The 15,206-nt window shown below is 37.0% G+C and overlaps 1 protein-coding gene across 2 annotated transcripts in view; it reads left to right on the top strand.

Annotated features, from left to right (window-relative positions):
• Positions 1-15,206, top strand: part of Gria3 (glutamate ionotropic receptor AMPA type subunit 3) — a 264,009-nt gene that overhangs the window by 194,061 nt on the left and 54,742 nt on the right. For both annotated transcript variants that reach the window (XM_026413620.2, XM_026413621.2), the window contains exon 11: positions 8,459-8,835. In XM_026413620.2, coding sequence (XP_026269405.1) covers positions 8,459-8,835 — 377 coding nt within the window. The remainder of the gene's footprint in view (positions 1-8,458; positions 8,836-15,206) is intronic.

The following is a 15,206-nucleotide window of genomic DNA, read 5'->3' as shown; positions in this document are numbered from 1 at the left end:
ATCCTCATAATGCACTTCTGAGGAAAGTGCCTTTATTAACCTCCTTCTACATGTGAGAGAATTAAGGCTGAGAGTGAAGTCACATGCACAAAACCAAACAGCCTGTAGTGACTATTTTAGTTGGTCAGGCTGTTGTAATAAAATATCTTAGAGTAGTGCCTTAAAAACAACAGATACATTTACAATTCTGGAGATGTGAAAGTTCAAAATCAAGGCAGATTTCTTTGTCTGGTGAGAGTCCACTTTCTGGCTCATAGATGGCACCTTCTTACTGTGTTCTTACATGGTGAAAAGAGTGAAAGGTCTCTTAAGCATCTTTTCTAAGGGTATTGATTTAATTCATGAGCTCTCTGCCCTATGACCTAATAAATTCCTAGACCCCATTTTCTAATAACATCACCTCAGGGGTTAGAATTTCAACATGTGAATGGAGAGGACACAAACATTATGATCATAGCAATGACATAATGATTTGAACCCTGAGCTTTTATTATGAAGGGCGTGTGCTTTAACCATTACATGATAATGTCCAATAGCCAAAGTGTTGTCTCAGACCTATCTCATCCTAAAAGACACTTGAAAATTATTAAAAAGGCATTTGGTGTCTTAGCCATTCTGGAGAGACTTTTTTTGGCCATAGCAGATGGCAAGAAATTTAGGGTGTCAGTTTCCACTGGCCCCAGGGTACCTGAGTTTCATGAGTTCTACCAGCTCATCAAAACTAAATGGCCAGATCTCACTGGTATCTCAAAAGAAACCTGTCACACTCTGTAAATAGATCAGAGCCCTTCTAGCATTGAGCAAGACGTTATACACAGTGATGTAGAGCAAAGCAGATTTTCTGACATTGTCTAGACAAAGACCAGCTTTCTCAGTGGGTTTTGATTTCTCCTCTGGCATGTCCTCTGTGCTACACTCATTTAATCTACACATATTTCTTCTTTTTCCCAAATCATCTACTTGTCAGTGAGGGAGCTTGAGAACTACAGAGGCTTTTATTTGTTTAGTCATTCACATGCCACCTCTTCACTTTTGAAAAGGTAAAAATTCTGGAGGAAACTTCCAATCTTTTCTCTCCAGTTCTTTCTAATAAAGACAGAAATGTCCTCCTCCTTCCCTGATACAGAACAAGTCTCTGATGCTTTCTGGGATTATAACACAAGGCAAATTCAGAGAAGTGACAGCAAACCAAGCCATTGGAGTCAACAGCCAAATTCTACTTTCCTTTAAAACCTGTGGCTCTGAAAAATAGATATTCATATCATGCTTGGAGTGAGCTTTCTGTTAGGGAGGATGATCTCATAATCTAAATGTGTCTTCATCCTCATTTAGAAGTTTTAATCTTTTGGCATTGGGAAATTTTCAACTTCTCTATCAATGATAGAAAGGGAGAAACATGAAAACACAGGCTTTCATTTCTGGCAGGACTGACCTCTTGTGGCTTGCAAGTTATTTAAGAAGAAGAAGGGCAGAAAGCCCCTAATGATTTCTCAGACTGCTTAATGAGCAAAAGAATGGAGAATAGGGAACTATTTCTTTCAGTGAACATAAAAACTACACAGATAGGCATTGCTTTATCCTTAGGGTATTTCCTCTTATGCTTTTAGTATGTAAAACAGATCAGAGCAGGAAAAATGAAGGAAGCTTTGCAAAAGACATTTCAGTATCTGCCATAAAGTGTCAAGAAAGAGTGAAAATGAATTAAATTTGTTAAAGAATAAAGAAGTCAATCAGCCTCTTCTCAGATGATTCCTAAGTAGGCTTTTTTTCCCTCTAAACCAATTCAAATCAAAGTCAATGTTGGGGCACCTTGTATCTCTAAGAAGGCTATTTTTGAAACAAACGTCAGTAGGACACAATGTATCCCATTATGTAAGCCCTTCAGAACACTATGGACTTGAAACTGTCCACCTGCTTTTAGCAGTTTTGATTTTGAGCTGCATGTCTGTAACACTGCCACATGGTAATTGTCCCAGCTCAAATGGCTTACAGACCACAAGGTTTTATGGCTCCCAAATAGCAAGTGTTTTAAGAAGGCATTTTAAAAGAGCATTTTGTTGCTAGCAGGGCTCTTAAACTTCCTTTAGCCTAACTTTTCATTCACTTTACACATGACTATGGGGACAAGTCAAGAATGGACATTAGACTTGCATATTGGGCAAACTAGGAAACTAAAGCCTGATGGAAGACAGGGAGATTTTGACAAGATCACAAAATAATGTGGCCTGGAAACTCAAGTTTCATGATTCCTGGTCTAGTGTTCTGTCAACCAGGTCACACTGGCTGCATTCACTAAACTTGTCAAATTATGGGAAGATTGATGAGGTATCAATCAGAGACAGTATCTCTGCCTGGCCTTGGGAGTTTATAATCTAGATGGATCAAGAAATTTTCTATCCAAGATGCCCATTATTTATCTGGGACCTCTATGATAAAGTAATACAAACCTCTGTTTATCTTTTAAAATAGTTGAAAACCCAAAGTAGATATATGGGGTTTCTACCCTTAGAGAGGAGATATGACCTAACAAAAACAAAGGCAGGAAAAGAAATTGTGGCCCTATCTAATTAAGAAGACACCTCCCAGTGAGCAGCTGCCATATTACCTGTGTTCTTAGCACCTAGAATTAAGAATAAAATGGAGGGATGTTGCTTTTGGAAAGACCAGACTGCCCTGATTGGTTCCTCCGACTTACAAGTTAGCAGTGAGCTTAAGGATGGAGAAAGGGTTGAGAGAGTGGTTGATTTCAGGTCACATTCCCTGGGTGTCCCCAGACTCCTTCACACTCCCAGAACAAATGGCAATTCTACAGATACTATTTGTACTGACATTTCTCTGCCTACAAGAAATTATCTCTTAGGTTGTCACCATCCTAAGATAGATTCATTTGCCATTAAAAAAGGCAGAAAGTCGATCTGTCATTCCAACTAAAAGGCAGAGAAGCAAGGGTCCAGTAACAGATACCGTATATTCTCTTCTATTCTTCAGGCAATGACACTGGGCTTTGGCAGAAGGGCTGATGATTTGATAAAAGTTCCCCTCCCCTTCAAATGATGAATATTAACTCAGGAAGGAGTATTAATGACACATGGAAACCTGCCATTCTGAGCAGAGAGGATGGGAAAATATTTCCTACCAAATTTTGTCTCACGGGGCCTTCATCCAGCTCCAGGGAAATTTTTTTATCTTCACTTTGTCTTTAACTCTCTTAGCTCTCCAAGGACAAGAAGTCCTTATCAATAGATCCAGACTGGGACATCTGTTCTGGATAAAGAAATGAGGAGATCCTGTTGTGATGCTGCTTGTTATTGCACAGATTTAAATAGACCTCATCCCTTTCTCCAGATCTCAATAATCACAAACAGTAAATATCCCATAGAGTACAAGCCAATGAAGCAGTTTAAGTCCTGTGTCCTAACACACAATAATTATATTCCTATTGTCTAGCTTGATTCTACCCCACACCTTTTTCTAACACATTTAAACTTTCCAAAGGAAAATATCTGCCAAAGCCACTCAAGTCTTATGGTTGATACAGGGAGAAGGGATCAGGTCAGGCCTGCTTTTTCTCTTGGATAACATATAATACTTTATGCATCACATATCAATACATTGTCTATACCCTCTCTGTGTCTTCTCCCTTGCTTTCAGAAAGCTCTTTAAAATGGTGGCTGGCAAGCTGCTATTCATGCAAAGTCTCCAGATGGGTTACAAATTTCATATCAGATAGTCAGATGAAAATACTTTAAGACATAACAACCTTCCGGCTCAAAGAATTTTTTAAATTACATTTAAACTCAGTGTCATCTCTGCCTAAAATCCATCAGATTCTTAAGTGCATCATCCTTATACATATAAGTTTTCAGATTTTTAAGTTTTGGGAAATTTACAACTTTAGCAACCCACCTATGAAAAGGATTATAAAACCCCTCAAGCTAAATCCCCTCCAATAATGCAGTTGCTTTAGGTTTGCCACTGGTAAGTGGAAAAATCAAACCTAATTTAGTGTGTTTACCAAGCCCACACAGCCACTCTTAAGCCACTTGATTAAAATCCTTTAAGTTGTCAAGATGCAAGCAAAAACACCAGCAAACTCTTACCCTGGGCTCTTACCATTTGCAGGTTTTTGTATGTCAACTGGAGTACCCTTACACCACCTACTTTACCCACCTAGGTTTCTGAAAATGGCTCACCTACTGCTGCTACCAGCACAAGCAGAGGCTTGAGAACAAAAGGCTACTGGAATGGTTCAGAACACCACAAATGAGGCACTTCATTCCTTCAGTAGCTCTCTTTCCTTCTATTGGTTGAGACCTCTACCTGCTTGTCAATATCCCTTTGTCTTTTTCCATATATAGGTCTTTTTTGAGGGTCTTTAAGGATCAGTAATGGGAAATTCTCATTTTAGAGCCAGGTCTACAACCATGAGGTTTAATTGAGCACAAATTTAATGTCATTATTCATTGAGGGAACAACAGCCAGCAAAAAATAAAGAAGCTCCACCTTTTTTGAAAAAAGTTCCTCAAAAAGAAATAATTCAGAAAAGGTAGCCAGGCTGAGGAAAAAAGGCTAGTGTCTGAGGGGAGCAGATTCTTCCAGTTGTCTTATGTGATTTCAAAAGTACTTCAGATTAGGAATGGCCTCCTTTGGAAATCTGCTCTTTTGCTGAGTATTTCTGGAAACCAGACAACAAAAAGTCATACTTTGTCTGACCATCTCTTGTTAGTATTTAGCAGTGCTTGCCTCATGGTAGAGGCTTTGGTTACTCAGTTTTTTCTTTTAAATTGGGTCAAGATTCTCAAACTCCCTTCCATCCCTGTTTTAAAAAAGAAAGAAAGTTCAATTCCTTTAAATTCAAAGTGATTTTATCACACAAATACCCCCTTAATTCTTCCTTCCAAAACAAAAAAAAAGCAATTTCTCCTCAAACTATCTCTTAGACTTACAAAATTTTTAAAAAACTAGTTAAATTAAGTAATTAAATTCAAATGAGATCAAATGGGAAATGATACTAGAAAGGTATTTGCATGTTCTGAGCAGGAGGCAGAGACATGTTGGCAAGGAGAAGAGGTGACTTTATCTATGAATTCTCTTGGCATGACAAGACTCTTTCTAGCTGATTCAGACTCTCCCTGCCAAAAATCCCTGCTAGCTTTCTGGCCAATTCCATTCTCCTCAGCAGCCTTTGTTCCTATGACCAGGTGTAGCCCCAGACAAAATGAATAAAATAGGTAAAATTTGTCTTTGGCTTCCATCCATTCAGCAATGTGGAACTACCACTAAAGGAGGTCCAAGAAGTTCCCAGAGAGGGGGACCTCAATCCAGGATGAGTGGAGTTCTTGACAAATGTCACAGAAATGAAATTAAGGGCACATCAGTTAAAGGTACAGACAGATTTATTTAGGAAAGCAGAGATACATTCAAGGGAGAAGGCAGGTCATCTCAACAATGAGAAGCAACCCCTTGATGTGAAGTATTAATATTTATAGAGGGAGAGTAGCTACGGGCTGGACTAGAGGTGGAGTCAGGGCAGAATTAACACAATTTCATACTAGTTTTCCTAGTGTTTATGCATTGCCCTCACATCATGCTACTTTCTGCAGGCAAGGACTTGGACTGGGTGGCATGAGAATCACTTGTTTTGCATTCCAATAGTTCATGGGCATTTCCAGCATTCCAAAGGTTCATGGGCATTTCTTTTGAAACTTAGTATATCTTTCTGTATCCCCAAATTCCTATCTTAGAACTGAATATTGAGGATTCAGCTGCAGTGAGATGAGAGTAGAAGCCATAGATGATAATACTGAGGGGTTGAAGGAAGGTGGTTAATGACAGAACTGTAAAGGGTCTTTCTTATTTGAAAAATCTTCATTGATAATCTCCTAAACCAGGCACCATAAACAGACTCTGGAGGTACAAAGAATACCTTGATTGAGTGAACAGAACTAGGAAGAAAAGCCAGAGAAGCAATAATCATAGAGTTATGGAAATCTGTAGTCTTTAGTATCAGGGCGGAAAGAAAAAAGAACATATAGTGAAAAAGGTCACAGGAGCAGTTGATGTCCAAGGGAAGTCTTTGAATTTTGTTACCAAGTATATGGTTCAAGATATAATTTCAGTAAATTGGAGGAGTGGGAAGTTAGATCTCATAGGTAATAAGAAGAAAATGACATTGAAATTCAAAGGCCGTAAAGGTGTATTTATGCAAGAACATTGGTAGTGACAGGAAGAGATATAATATGGTTATGAGGGTAGCAGGATCCAAAGATGGGCAGAGTGGTTTTTGTTTGTTAGTAAACAGAAATACCTGAGTATATGACTTTGAATGAGATAAATCAATGATTTTCAAATTACTGTAAGTATTATAGTAACTTGGAAGCTGACTGAGTCCCATCCCTAGAGATTCTGATTCCATACATGTTAGGTATGAGTTGAGCATTAGTATTTCTAACAAGTTCCCAGGTGAAAATTTTGGCTATAATCCAAGGACCATATTTTGAGAACCACTGAGATAGATGAATGGACAAGGATTAATTAAAGATGTAAAAGAGATAGTAGATGGAACTAGGCTTAAAGAAGACAGAAGAATATGAGAGGCCTGGAATAAGTGGATTAAATCTTAGCAAGAATGTTACTTTCTATGACATGGAAATTCACAGAAGGAATGGATTAAGCTGTAGCAATATGTTAAGGAGAAGAGGAACACTGAGGTGGTATAAAGAAAGAAGCAACATCATTCACAGAGGCAGTAAAACTGATAAGAATTAGAAAGTGGGAAAGGTCTGAAATAAGCATCATTCACAAACTTAAAGAAGAATCTACTTTGAGATCATAGGTGATGGGTTTGAAATGGTGGCAAGCCACAAGATAGATGGTCAATAGGCTATTGGCTTTGATAAGCACATGCTTTCTGAAACTTTTACTAGGATATAAAGGATGTAAGATGTCCTCCATGCAGGTAAGTACTTTTTTAAAAATCTGTTTTGTTTGCTTTGTTCACTGGTCCATTCCCAGCACCTAGAACAGTGCTTGACACAGAATAGGCATTCAAATATGCATTGGAATGAACCTAAGGGGGTTTTGCTGAGTTGATAACTGCAGGTTTCTAATCCTAGCTGCTCAGCATTTCAGTTTCTCCATCTCTAACATGGAAATGCTAATTATACTAAGCTCAAGGTTTCTGTGAGAAGTAAACAAGATATGTAAAAGGTACTTAGCACAGTGTCATACCAAGTAATCACCCAAAAATGAGTTAGCTATTTATCATCTGAATTTTCCCTTAAATTAAGGACTATTGCTCAACTGATTTGAATTACCATATATAATTCAAATCAGTAAAACTTCATTTCTTTGAACACATACTCTATCTCAGAGCTTTTCATTCTTTCCCCATCTCTCCCCTCTGGTACATAGGGGGACATAACTATATTTATCATAGAAAAAAATTGATCAAAATTGGTGTTTTCACTTTATATCTGATATATCATCTCCAAGCCTTTTCTTCATTGGAAGCCTTTTTTTTCCATGTGTCATTTTAAGGCCAGGTTTATTACCAAAACCTACTATTGTTGTAAAGGAACAGTTGTGGAAAAAAAAAGAAATAAGTGCAGAAATTACTAGTGCCTCTTTTCCTGGGATTAATATAAAAACGTGGCTTACTTTTGCCTGAGTTAATTATGCAATGCACTGCTGACATTGATTTTATTGATCTGATACAAGTGAGTGCAATACTGATATTCATCATTATAAAATATAGCTCACTATATAAATTAATATGTATTATAATAACTGTTTTATCCATGTCATTGCCCATGAAGAGTTCTTTCATGTTTTCATACATCATATTCAAAAATCAACAACTTTTTAAGACATCTACAGTTTTTCAGTTTAGAATCTGTTGCAATGATAGATATAAAAATAGAAGACTCAGTCCCTGCTTTCAAAGAATCTGTTTTAATAGACAAGCTGTCAAAAAAATAATTCAAGAATAATACAACATAGCAAACACTCAAGAATTAAACTGAATGCTATGACCCTGTGTTGCTCCACATGGCATAAGGAAAGCAAATATAAATATACTCTATTCTGCTTGCTCAACAAAAGTTTCTAGTCAACTGAGGGAGATAAGACTGTAAAAATATTTAAAATAAGAAAATAAGAGTTAAACAGGGATAAGTCATAAGGGAATACAAGTTTAGTTGCAAGGTAGCAAAAACAAATTAGGGGGAAAATGGAGTTAGTTAGCTAATATGTCTCAGGACAACAGACCAGTTCCCATTCCTTAATTTACCATCAAGTTAAAACTTATGAAATGCTATGACTTTTCTAACATAAGCATTGATAAGTGAATTAGTTGTATCAATGTAAGATTTTATGTTTCCACCAAAGAATTATATTAGGTGGCAAATGACTGAATGAAAGACTGTCTCTAAAAGTTATATACATATTTGTTTTTCAGAGAGCTGATATAGCTGTTGCTCCACTTACAATAACATTGGTCCGTGAAGAAGTCATCGATTTTTCAAAGCCGTTTATGAGCCTAGGCATCTCCATCATGATAAAGAAGCCTCAGAAATCAAAACCAGGCGTATTCTCATTTCTAGACCCACTGGCTTATGAAATCTGGATGTGCATTGTCTTTGCTTACATTGGAGTCAGTGTAGTTCTTTTCCTAGTCAGCAGATTCAGCCCTTATGAATGGCACTTGGAAGACAACAATGAAGAACCTCGTGATCCACAAAGCCCTCCTGACCCTCCTAATGAATTTGGAATATTTAACAGCCTTTGGTTTTCCTTGGGTGCCTTTATGCAGCAAGGATGTGATATTTCTCCAAGGTTTGTTTCCATGTCATACCCAACGCCCCCTTGCATTTTATGACCAGACTCCATTCATGTGCATCTGGTATTCATTCATCTCAACTCCAGATTTCTTTCCTCTAACATTCCATCCAGTGACAAACTATCATCAAGCCATTGTGTTTGCTTGTGTCCATGAAGTGTGTCATTGGTGTTGCTTTGAATGTCTGTCATGCATTTCTATGGTGTTGCATATTTATATACACATGTTATAGCAAACATCTGAACTCCAGATAAAGGTAACCTTGCCAGCTAATATTAATATTATTCAGATAAAGTGAATACTAAATCTTGATCAAATGGACATGGTTTCCTCATTAATTCAGCTAAAACATTTTCTCATTTGTCAAGAGATTGAATCTAGACAAAGTATGCAAGATAGAGCTCTCTTTAAAATCCTTTACACCTTCCTTTTCACTATCTTCTTTTTATTTTGCTCTCAGATATCCTTGAACTATACACTGTCATATCTCACCCAAGTTTCCTAGCTAAAACTATAAAACTTCTCAAAGAAAACAGAAGTAAATTAGTGTGACCTTGGAATGGACAGAGTTCTCACATAGAGACCAAAAAGCACAGTTGATTAAAAATTCAATAAATTTCATCAAAATCCAAAAATTTCAAAAGATACCATTAATAAATGGAAAAAATCAAGTCACGGAAAGAAAATATTATCAAATCATATATCTGATAAAAGAATTATATCTACAACATATAGCAATCTGCTGCAAATCAATAAAAAAGACAACCCAATTTTTAAAATGGATGAAAGATTTGAGAAGACAATCCCCATAAGAAGATGCATAAATGGTTAATGAAAAGATGCTCAATATCATTGGTCATTAGGGAACTGCAAACTAAAACCACAATGAGATCCCTTACACCTCCTCCAGAATGGCTACAATCAAAAAGACAGACAATAATATCAAGTGGTGACAAGGATGTGGAACAACTATAATATAGGGAATTTGGTTTAGATTATAAAGACTTAGAAGTTCCTTACCCAGTTTTTCTAGCATACTGCTTTTTGAGATTATCCACTCAGAGCACAAAACATTAAAAATGAAGCTTGGCAGTATAACTTACTGGTAACCCTCTCAAGCAGCTTTTTTGAATAGCCTGTGTGGGCCAAAACTCGTACATCCCAATCATACATTTTCTGCCACCCTCAATCTGCTTGGTCAAATTCTCCAATTATTTCGCCTCCTATTCCTTTTGTCTACAGAATATGTATCATTTTGCAATATTATCTGGGAGTTCATTTGGCTTGATATTCTCTTTTTAAATTTTTTTTGAAACATTCACTTCAAGAAAAAGTGGTTAAGCATCCCTAGATTCAATTTCTGGTACAAAATAAGAAAGAGACTAAAGTTTCTGAATGATTCTCTAATTGAAATACTTTTAACATGGCTGGTGCTGTGTTTTGAGACAATGCTAGAGTCATCAAGGTTGAAGATCTTACTGGTTTCTGTAAGTGAATTTTCAAAATTAAATTGTGTTGTCCTCACTAGAGTGCTGCATAATACTCAACCAGATTTTGTTTTGTTTTCTTTTCTCTTTAGTACCAGTGATTGAACTCAGGGGCACTAAACCACTGAGCCACATCCCCAGACCTATTTTTTATTTTATTTAGATACAGGGTCTCACTGAGTTGCTTAGGGCCTTGCGGTTGCTGAGGCTGGCTTTGAACTCTCGATCCTCCTGCCTCAGCTGCTGGGATTACAGGTGTGCACCACCATTCCTGGCTCAAACCAGTTTCTTCAAAAGCCATTTTTGGAAGTATTTATGCATATTGGTTTAAGCAATAACTCCAAGATTCCAAGATGATGACCTGAAAATGACATGTTGAAGCAGTTTTTTTTTAATTTTGTAGAAGAATTGAAACATCAAATATTGTTTTCAAGGTACAGAGTTTTAATATGCTATTCCTCATATTGTCATATAGGACAATGGCTTTCAAAATTTTTGACCGATAACCCACAATAAGAAATTTTTCCAGGGCTGGGGTTGTGGCTCAGTGGTAGCGTGCTCACCTAGCATGTGTGAGGCACTGGGTTCAATCCTCAGCACCACATAAAAATAAAGACAATAAAGTCCATCAACAACTAAAAAGAAATTTTTAAAAAGAAATTTTCCATCATGACTCAATACACATTTATGTATATAACAAAAGTTCCAACAAACATTAGCCTTACAGTGTATCACACACTCATATTTTCTGTTTTTTTAAATGCTGGTCACAACTCAGCCCAGCAATAGGGCACACAGCCTACAGAATAACACTTGTCTAAAGTAACAAGTATTATCCTAATTGTACTTTCAAGTGATAAATTATTACCTTTACAAGCTCTATATTTTCTACCTTAAGGGTGATCCCTCCTCTGATAGTCTTTTGTGTCCTTAAAAAAAATTATATCTTTAAGCTTCTTAATAAAATATTATTCTATTTATTATATACCAGTAAGAAACATGTTTCTCCTTGTCTTGAGAGCTCTATTGGTTATATATTTGGGCTTAGTTGTATAACAGCAAAGCCCACTATAATGTGTTTCTCTATTAACAGATTTTAAAATCCCTGATAATAACATAGTTGCACTCTGAGATTTGTGGTTGCCTTGACTGAAAACACCAGCATTATACATTATTTCCATTTAATGGTCACATTTGGAATGCAGGCTCTCCAGAAAGCCCAGAATGTGAGCATACATTGTACACTCTGACTTTTCTCAAAATGGAAGCAATTCACATTTAAAGTAGAATTAACAAGTATTAGAGCAGGCGGAAAGGTCAGAGAGAAATTAGTCCAACGCCTGCCATTTACTAGGGACAAACCAACAACCTTCACTGAGCTCCCATTGTGTATGGGCACTTTACCTACATTATCATCTGGATCAAAATCCTCAAAACACTACCACAGGGTGAGAACATTGTATTTATTTTTAAATTGAAGAAAGTGACACAGATTAAATAATCTACCTGATCACACAGCTAATGGCAGAGCCAGATTCAAGCCTAGCTCCAATTCTAAAACCCTTGCTCTTTCTACTTCACACTGCTTTTCTCATATCACAGACAAAGGATTATTATCCAGAGAAAAGACATGATGGAGCTGAGTACAGTGGTGCACGCCTATAATCCCAGTAACTCAGGAAGCTGAAGCAAGAGGATTGCAAATTTAAGGCGAGCCTCAGCAAATTAGCAAGATCCTGTCTCAAATTTATAAATAAATAAATAAATAAATAAATAAATAAATAAATAAATAAATAAATAAATAGAACTAGGATGTAACTCAGGGGTGGAGTGCCCTAGGTTCAATCCCCAGTAACTATCCCCTCAAAAAAACAAGACGTGACCATGATGGAACCCAAAGTCATGGAGGGAGGGTCTAATAGCTGACAGTACAATTATTTTCACAACAGTACACTGCCTTCCACTGTGCACCTGAAAGCACATTGCTTGTTCCATTCCTTCCCTCATGCTCAAAGCCATTTTCCAGTCTCCCAGCCCCTGAAGAAACTCTGCCTTTGCCCTAGTGTTAATGAAAGTAGAATAGAGAACATTCAAAATGCTGTTGAGCATGTGTTCACTTGAAGTAAAAGACTGCAAAATCAGCAATAAGACATCATGAGGAAAAATGCTGGCATCATTCCATTTCCATCAAATAAAGTTATTGACAGTTACTTAGGAGATTCAAGAGACTACATCAATATTAGGTTTGATATTTGAACTACTCTAATTGGTCAGAGTAAATTATTTTGTTCTACATAAAGCTAGAGGCTGAGTCAACTTTAGAGAAAGTAATCAATGTAATAATCTGAGATTATATCCACATACAAGCTGACTTGCTGGGGGCACTCAAGAGAAAATGTGACCAGATTCAATGTAACCCTCTTCCCTGAGCAAGAGATAGAGAGATAGGCAGTGAGTGCAGCCAGATGGAAGGAGCATAGTGGTTAAGCATGTGGGTGTGAAGTTAGTTTCAGCAGATTCACAATCTGCTTAGCAGTTGTGTAACCTGGAGCAAATTACTAAACCTTAATAAGCTTCAGTTCCTCATCAGTAAAATGGAAAGCACAATGGCTCCCATGTAAGAACTCTATAAATGTTACCTGTCATTATTATTAAATTGGCTTCATCTAATCATTCTAGTTCCACAAATACTAACACATAATATTGCACTTTTAATTGAGTTCCTAAAACTCCTCAGGAATACAAGTGAAATACTGGTCAGTATAAATTGCAGGTCTCTGATGAAAAATAACCAGCAACATTTCTTCTTGGTCCCCAATATCCTTCATTAAGGATTATACTCCTGGAAAATAATTTGATTGTATTGTTCCACAATACTTTACAGATATTGACAGGAGGTTGCATTTTTCAAATATGAAATTGATTCCCTTTGTTTAACTTTGATAGAACCACTTAAGCAGTCCAGAGTCCAAGTCCAGGCAAACACTCCCCCTGCTGACTTTCTGTGGAGCTGCAGGGACATCTGAGGGCTATCTATATTGAAGAGATGAGGGTTGGGGTAGTTTTTTACAGGAAAAAAAAAATGGGAAGAACGGACTAACTAGTGTTAGACCAGGACGCAAGAAAAGACCACTGACTCCAATTAAAATCAAATTAAAGCAAGCTTATTATTTCGACCCGCCGGGCTGCCTTTCCCTCCCAAAACGGCGGGAACAAGACAGCCCCGAGGCTTCTTTGTGGCCCAGTTTTATAGCCCAAAAAGTTACACAAAGGGGGGGTTACAGATAACAACACTCTGAGGAGCATAACACAAGTTTACATTTTTGCTGGCCCCGGCATCAGAATTTATGGAGATCTTAGAGACTCAGAGAGGGTCATTGTCCGGCCAGGGAAGGCCAGAATTTATGAGGCGTCACTAAGGTTTAGGAAAGGGTTGTTATCTGGTCAGGGAAAACCGGACCTGGGTGAGTTCAGGGCACGGGCAGGCATTCCAAGTAGGTTCAGAATTTGCAGTAATTTATAGTAAAGCCGAAATTATCTTTTCATGGTTTTATGGCGAGATGCCCAATTTTAAGAAAGGTTGGGTCTATCACTAGAACCTGATTAATTACTGTATTCAGATTCTTATAGAAATATTACTTCCCATTAAGTTTTCTTTTTTTCTTTATTTGCTGTTTTCCTGGGAAGTTGAACCCAGGGGTGCTTTACCAGTGAGCTACATCCTCAGTCGTTTTTATATTTCAAATAGTATCTCCCTAAGTTGTCAAGTGTCTTGCTAAACTGCAGAGGCTGACCTCAAACTTGCAATCCTCCTGCCTTAGCCTCCCAAGTTGCTGATATTACAAGCATATGTCACCATGCCCAGGTCCTATCAAGTTTCCAAGATATTAATTTGTAGAAATAGGCAGGAAATCTGTTCAGGTTATACATAGATCCTCCACAGATAGTCTCCTTTAAAATGGAAAGTATGTCTGAAACAAATCTTTTCCTGTCATTATCAAAGTTCTGCTGATAGTTAATGTGCTGGGGGTGCAAGTATGTGTATGGTGCAGAGGAGCCAATGTTTAAAATGCACCTTTGACCATTAGATAAGAATAGCTCTTATAATAAGAACCACTTATAAAATAAACATGTCACTGGAGATATTAGAAAATAAAATAAAATGGAAAGTATGTACAGAGTAATACATAACATGAAGTGTATAATGAATGGGATCAAAGACAACAGGAATTTTTTTTGCCCCATTTAAGCAATATCCTTTCCTCTGTTGATATATCACCACTCTCTGCATCCTACTGCAAATTCACTTCAAAGCAGTAGTGATGTGGCAATAAATTAGTGATGTAATAGCAGGATTTTTATTAGAACTATTTCACAACTTTCCTGGCTGAAAGCTGTAGCTTTCTGTCTTTGGGACATGGTTACTTATTTCTATCAGAGAAGACTATGAGCCAAAGATTGATTCTGCACATTTTTTACAAATGTGTCACAGACCCAGCATTGAATGGAATGTAGAAATGATACATACTTGGAAAACGAAGGGGAAAAAAGAATGATAAAGAGTTTGTATAAAGGAGACGCAGTTTTTAGTTCCAGCTCTTCATCTTGTAAAGCTAGTAAAGTGCAGATTACAAAATTTACTTACAGGAGGAAGGTTAGAGCACATAGCTCACTTTTATTATCATGTTAGATGTCATAAAACACATTTTATTACTAACTCAAACTCCAGTTTCTTAACAATTACAGATAACAAGAACATTGTATATTATCTGATATGTATATTTTGCAATGTTTTATATTCTATTTTCTTTTGTTACTAATTTACTTTCATTAACTTCACAACTCCTCCTACATTTTTTTCAAAAGGCATTATATACTCC

Source organism: Urocitellus parryii, chromosome X, assembly GCF_045843805.1.
Source record: "Urocitellus parryii isolate mUroPar1 chromosome X, mUroPar1.hap1, whole genome shotgun sequence".
Taxonomy (NCBI): Eukaryota; Metazoa; Chordata; class Mammalia; order Rodentia; family Sciuridae; genus Urocitellus; species Urocitellus parryii.
Note: the sequence above shows the minus strand (reverse complement) of the source record. Positions and strands in the feature narration are given on the sequence as shown.